This window comes from Zootoca vivipara, chromosome 8 (assembly GCF_965207765.1).
Source record: "Zootoca vivipara chromosome 8, rZooViv2.hap1.1, whole genome shotgun sequence".
Lineage (NCBI taxonomy): Eukaryota > Metazoa > Chordata > Lepidosauria > Squamata > Lacertidae > Zootoca > Zootoca vivipara.
This window is the reverse complement of record NC_142591.1, coordinates 81,186,638-81,193,446: the sequence shown is the minus strand read 5'-3', so window position 1 is coordinate 81,193,446 and position 6,809 is coordinate 81,186,638. Positions and strand designations below refer to the sequence as shown.

At 41.1% G+C, this 6,809-nt stretch overlaps 2 protein-coding genes across 2 annotated transcripts; both read right to left on the bottom strand.

The window, feature by feature from the left end:
* Window positions 1–643: 643 nt before the first annotated feature.
* On the bottom strand, window positions 644–2,234 carry LOC118089668 (mas-related G protein-coupled receptor member H-like). The gene has a single exon (XM_035124437.2). The coding sequence runs from the start codon at window positions 1,930–1,932 to the stop codon at window positions 973–975; it is 960 nt and encodes a 319-aa protein (XP_034980328.2). The 5' UTR covers window positions 1,933–2,234; the 3' UTR covers window positions 644–972.
* A 2,599-nt stretch (window positions 2,235–4,833) lies between these two features.
* LOC118089667 (mas-related G protein-coupled receptor member H-like) lies at window positions 4,834–5,994 on the bottom strand. Its single transcript, XM_035124436.3, has one exon. The coding sequence runs from the start codon at window positions 5,992–5,994 to the stop codon at window positions 5,014–5,016; it is 981 nt and encodes a 326-aa protein (XP_034980327.3). The 3' UTR covers window positions 4,834–5,013.
* Window positions 5,995–6,809: the final 815 nt, after the last annotated feature.

The window sequence follows — 6,809 nt, the reverse complement described above, 5'->3', positions numbered from 1 at the left end:
TCTACTTACGAATTTTTTCTCCCAATGCATTCCTATGGGATTCGACTTACAATTTTTTTCTACTTACAAATGTGTGTTCAGAACGTATTAAATTCGTAAGTAGAGGTACCACTGTATTTGAAATCACATTATGTTTGAGTTGTTGTAAAAAGAATAAACCTATATTTTTCCGTGATGTATTTCCACACAAGGGTAGGGCAATCTAGGTCTTGTGATTCAGATCACAAGTGTTAGGGCTGTAACTTGAGTATTATACCAAAGTTTGCATGTGAATAGGGTTTGCCTCAGAGCAGAGACACGCAGAAACAGCACACAGGCAGTGTCTCTCCCTGGGCATCGGCTGAAGCACAGAAGTGAACAAGAGGGAGAGAATGCTTTGGTTTCTAGCTATATTTTCTTCTGTAAATATGTTTAGAATAATCACACTAGGACCAATGTAGATAGAGTTAGTTACAGGTAGGTAGCCATGTTGGTCTGACGTAGTCAAAACAAAATAAAAAAATCCTTCCAGTAGCACCTTAGAGACCAACTAAGTTTATCATTGATATGAACTTTTGCGTGCATGCACACTTCTTCAGATACACTGTGTAGATAGAGTTTGTGAGACTGGAACAATTGCAAAAGATTTATTGTTTTTGTAACATTGGAACCAAGTTTCAGCAAGGAAAGCTTGAAAACTTATTTTTCCTGTGTTGAAGAATTTATTTCTAGACTAGAGTCAGATTAGAGAGAAATATTCCGCTCACAATATATATCTGGCAAAAACCACCACAAGAATAACAAAAAAATTAAAAATTCATAATAGTCATACAAATCTTTGGCAGAGCAACCAACATGACTTTGCAGAGGAGTCTACATTTCATCCACGGAAAAATCAATGATTTCTGCATACACCTCTTTCCATACCTTATTGAGATAAGCAAGCTATATCATCGCAGCATAAAGAAATATTACAGTCAGACAACAGCATTCTTATGTAAGGATCATAAGTGGATTTGAAATGGGACGGTCCATTTCCTGTCCGTTGTCTTCCTCCACATTCAAAGCCCTCTGGAGAATGACCTGTAGGCTCTCTTTGGATCGACCTCGCTTCTTCCTCCCAACCAGAAAATAGATCAAGGGGTTAGCACTGCTGTTTAGGGTGGCACACAAAAAAGCATAATGGTGTAGATCAGGAATGTCAAAATCTAGAAAATGATTAAGGGCAATAAGGGCATCAAGTGGAAAAGCAAGTACGAGGAAGAAGAGAAGAGTAAGTAAAATAACCATTAAAAGCCTTCCCCGCTTTTGCTGGTGTGATTTAAAGCAGACTTTGATGAATAAGATCACCGTTGAAATTGTCATCAGTGCGAGGCAGAGCAGGGCAGACAAGAGTAATTGGAAGCTTGCTGTGACGTAATAGCTAAATATGCTAAATAATTGGAGAATGTAGAGAACTATGGTGAACAGAAAGCAGAGGACCCATATGAGGGAACACACAGTGGTGGACAGATGTGTCGGCCGGTGGCACCGATGCCAAATAGGGAAGAGCACAGACACACATCTGTCAATGCTGATGGCTGTTAGGAGAAGTAGATCAGTGTTGTACGTGAACATTAAGAGATGAAGAGTTATTAAAGAAGCATCTTTGCCTAGACCAGTCAAAGCAATACAATGATATATTTCTACAGTCATGAGGAAGGCAAAGTCAGCAACAGCCAAGTTCAGGATGTAGGTGGTGAACTGGTTCTTCTTAGTGCAGAAGCTAAGAAGCCAAATGGTGGTTCCATTTCCCAAAAATCCAGCACAACAGATAACCAAAGTGAACATATAGAAAATAGCTTCTTTTAATGGATTAGACCAGTCATTTTCTTGGCCAGTATATGAGCTATTAAGGTCATAATCTGCCCAAGCCGCCATATCAGATCTGGAAGTCCAGCTGCTATTTGCCATCTTGCTCACTTGCTCCTTGTGGGATCCTTATCTCTTCTCCTGGAGTACGAGTGCCCACTGAGAGAAAGAAAATGTTACATAGAACATTTCAAGTGGAACAGTTCAAGTGGAATTCCATACATGACCCAGAATGATGTGTTCTTTTCGGTTTGGCTTTGCTCAGAGACTTGAGGGTGGGGCTATTGCAAAGGAATCAGAAAAGGTCATTGTAGTCCATGCTGTCTTACTTCGATCAAAATCCACTCCCATCAGTAGACACTCTAGCAGATCCCTTTCAATATCCTTCCAGAATACATGCTATATAGGGGCATTTCCTTCCAATAACCTATAAGAATAAGATTGGTGGAACATTTTGATTGTCAATGGACACACTGACCCATCACCAATCCTCTGGGGGACAAATGTCAAAGTAGGTATGGCTGAACCCAACCAATTCATTTCCATTTGCCTCATTAAATACTTCGCCATCTCTTTACAAGGTACTCATTATTTATTGCCCCTTTATTCATGTCCACCCCTTTTGAGATACCATATTAATTTCCACCCCATCCACCCACATCTGCTTTCCCTCTTTCTCTTCCACCCATATGAGAAGGTCTGAAGCTCATGGAGAACATGTCTGCTTTGTATTCAGAAGGTACAAAAACTGACCCCCAGCATTTCCAGGTAGATAGGGGAATGTCCTCCCTGAACCAATGAGCTCCACAACCAGTCAGGGAAGATAATAATAGTTATTATTAACCTAGAGCATGAGACTGGTTGAGCAAGAGACTCTTAATCTCAGGGTTGTGAGTTTGAGCCCCACTTTGGTTGAAAGATTCCTGCATTGCAGGGGCTTGGAGTAGATGGTCCTCGTGTTGCTTACCAACTCTACAATTCTGTGATTTTATGATGTATTCTACAATACCTGCAAAAACACACCATGCCATAGCTGCCAAGTTTTCCCTTTTCTCGCGAGGAAGCCTATTCAGCATAAGGGGAAATCCCTTTAAAAAAGGGATAACTTGGCAGCTATGCACCATGCACTTCTTGACTCCGTATCCCATGTTCTCTCTCCTCGCCCCTCTCTACCCTAAAATTCTGCTTAAACTGAGTCTGTTCCTTGGTCCATCTAGCTCAGTATTGGTCGCACTGACTCCCAGACACTCCTAGGGATTTCAAAGAATGTTGTCTCTTATTCCATCTGGAGATTAAAATGGGGACATTCCATATGCAAAGCAGATGCTCTGCACTGAGCTACTTGGCCATTTCTCCATACGTCTTTTTCCATGCATGGATATAATCTGCTCCCTCACTAAGCTTCACCCAACCACCCAGAAGATAGTTATTTTACAACTTGCTGACAAAGTATGGATTGGGAGTCAACAGATATGGTGATCAGAAGACAACAGGGACAAAGTATCCTCCTGCAGCAGAATGGTAGGTACTAAGGCATTAGAAAGGCAAGGTGGTGCCAATCATTCTTCAAAGAAAAGTGGAAAATCTTACCAATCTCATGCCGATCCCACCCATTCTTTGTCTTGGCTTAATCTGTTTCCCTGCCTCATGCGGCAAGACCCTGTTCTTTTAGTGGCCATGAGGATAAATACCATCTCGCCTAGGAGGAGGAAACTCTTGTCATTTAAAGATCTATGTCCCCAAATGCCAGTTTGTAATGGGTTGTGAAGGGGAAACTGAACACATGTCTCATGTGCTTTTTTATCTGTAACGGCCAAGTAAAACATCTCAGGACCTGTCATGATAACAGATAAAACCACCCTGGCCCTTTAACGGCAAAAAAACATTTGCCCAATATTGGACATTTTGTAGGGAGGGGGTGAGCACAGAAGGGAAAATAAGATTTTCTGAAATGTCTTTCTGCTTCTTCTCTGTGTAAAACCAGAGATGAGAAGTGGAGTGGGATGCAAGAGCAATTGGTTCTTCTTCTTGTTAATTCCCCATCAGTTTTCTGAATTAGAAAACAAATACATCAAGCCAAATTGCCCCCATTCACATTTTGGTTGACACTTGCACCAAGACTTTTGCAAATGACGAGACGTGAAAACAACACTTGGATTTAAAATGAGCAGTGTTTATTTAACACAGTTAAAGGTTTGCAAATGGGTAACAGTTTCTAAATAAAGGAATTCCCAACAGCACAAGCTCCTTTACATCTGAGTTATTGCGGTGTTGTACCTATCACTTCAAATTGTTGGGCAAGTTCCATTGACTCAGGGCCACAGAGTTGTTAATTCCCTGCTCATAGTCATTCCTTGCATGTACATTAACAGTGCAATCCAAACCATAATCTGCTGGGATGAATGAGTTTAAAATTTCATTTCATTCATTTCATCCCCCCCCCCCATTGTTCCACACAAAAACCCAGGCCCAAAGTCGCTAAGAACAAAAAATAAAACAGGGATGTGTTTCGAACAAACACAACAAACACAATTTCATAATAACAAAAAAACAACATAGTAATAATTTCATAATAACATAGTAAGATGAAAATATAATAACATAAAATAAACCACATTTCAATACTATAACAAGGTCACTTAAACAGCATGTAGCATCCAACAGCAAAAATAGCAAGGGAGGTTCCCAGTAACTCTCTCATTCAAGGGGATATGTTTTACACCATGTGACTAAGGTTAGGTCAACAATTTTCAGATTTGGTGAGCAGAAGACAGGAGCAGTATTCTGGTATAGCAGGTGCTAAGGAATTGGGGCAGGGTGTGTGGTACCAGTTGTGTTCCAAAGAAGAATGTAAAATCATTCTATTCCAATTCCAAGTTGTACAATGAATCCACCTGATCTTTGCCTTGACTGTTTCAGCTTGTGCAATATAGGTGCACAGTGTGGAGCATTTTTGAGCCGTAGGGCTTCATATCTCCATGGACAACATTTCAGGGGTTGTATTCCATAGGTGGGTGGGGCACAGAAGAAAAATGGGGAGAAGAAAAGATGTGGCTTTGTAGAATAGGATGCATTTCAGCTACACAAACCCCCAAAATATCAACAAAATCCAAGCCTCTTTTTCTGGTGAGCAAGAGCGATCAATGCAGTCCAAGGACATATTGCAACCAGACCAAAGAACTCTTATGAAAGGTTCCTAAGTGGGTTCGAACAAGGAGGATCCGTTTCCTGTATGTCATTCTCCTCATTCAAAACCCGCTGGAGGATGACCATTAGGCTCTCCCTAGATTGACCTCCCTTCTTCCTCCCAACCAGAAAATAGAGGAAGGGGTTCACACTGCTGTTGAGCGAGGCACACAAGAATCCATAACGGAGTCGAACAGGAGAATCTGGGTCTACAAAGGATATAGCAAAAAAAATGGCATTGAGTGGGAAAGCAAGCATGAGGAAGAAGAGGAGTGTAACCAAAATCACCATTAAAAGCCTTCCCCGCTTACGCGGGTGTGCTTTAAAGCACACTTTTATGAAAAGGATCACAGTTGAAATTGTCATAAGTGGGAGGCAAAGCAGTCCAGTCAAGAAATATTGGCCTGTTCCTGACAAGCAATGTGGAAATTCGTAAATTTCTTCAAGAATGTTGAGGATTAGGCAGAGCAGACAGGAGAGGACCCATATGAGGGCACACACAGTGGTGGACAAATGTGTCGGCCGGACACACCGATACCAAATAGGGAAGAGGATAGACACACATCTGTCAATGCTGATGGCTGTCAGAAGAAGTTGCCCAGTGTTGTATGTGAAGTCTAAGAGACATTCAGCAATTCTGTCAAGAACATAATTAGAAGCTGGAATAAAATCAAACAACTCTAGGCTCAGGAGGAATGCAAAGTCAGCCGCAGCCAAATTAAGGATGTAGGTGGTGAATGGTTTCCTCCTAATGCGGAAAACAAGAAGCCAGATGACAGTTCCATTCCCCAAAAATCCCATACAGCAGATAACTAAAATGAAGCCATATAGTATATATATTTCAAATCGGCCATCCTGGAAATCTCCTTGATCATGATATGAGCTATTATGAGTGCTGTTATACTCCTTATATGTCACAGCATCCACAGCAGATTGCAAAGTCCCATTGATATGTCTTTGCTTGCAGAATGACTCCATGTGGAATCCTTGTCTTCTCTTCAGGAGCAGAAGTTTCCTCTAGGTCTAGGAAATGGAAAGTGTCACAAAGAAGTTTGACTCAACAGGAATTTTGGTGAGACCCAGGAGCCCATTGAACCACACATACAACCACAACTTTTGTCTATCAAGTCAAAAGACATATTTGTACAATTCTCTGCAATATAACTGAATCCTCCACATGGGACACACCCCTTTGCATGTTTTCTCATAAAGCTGTTTTTGTACTTTAGTTAGTTTACCAGGAAATTGCGTTTCATTGGTGCCAAGAGAAGAGGTCAGCACAGCATTCCCTGGTGTCCTTGCCCTATTGTCCAATTTGTAATGTCTCTCCAAAATTGGGATTCAATCATATTTCTTTTACTATGACCAGGCTCAACATTCCTGCCTAGGAAGAGATATCAGTAAGGATGAAGTAGATGGACTGAGGGAAAGATTGTTTAGGGAAAGATTGTTATAAAGTTTTATAGCAGTAAATTTCACTTACCTACTGTAAATCCATCCAGTTGGGACTATCTTCCAATTGAAAAGAGTCTAGGAATGAATGAGCGTGTGGAGGAGGTTCTGAAAGAGAGGTCAGGCAGTAATGTAACATTTTTTCTTATTACATATAACTCAGTGTTCTTTTTGTTGTTCAGTCCTAGGATTCTCCCCCAAATAGAGTAAGCTTTCTGATATGCCTTTATTGGCTCTCCCCTAACCAAGGAGGCTGTTTTTTGATGGATGAGAATTGAACAGGTGGGGGGGGTGGTGTTTACCCAAGTAGTAGTGGCTCCATTAAGAAACGATCAATCTTG

What these genes read in the sequence shown, in the direction of transcription:
- LOC118089667 (XM_035124436.3), bottom strand. Translation starts at nt 5,994, where the DNA reads ATGGAGTCATTCTGCAAGCAAAGACATATCAATGGGACTTTGCAATCT.
- LOC118089668 (XM_035124437.2), bottom strand. Translation starts at nt 1,932, where the DNA reads ATGGCAAATAGCAGCTGGACTTCCAGATCTGATATGGCGGCTTGGGCA.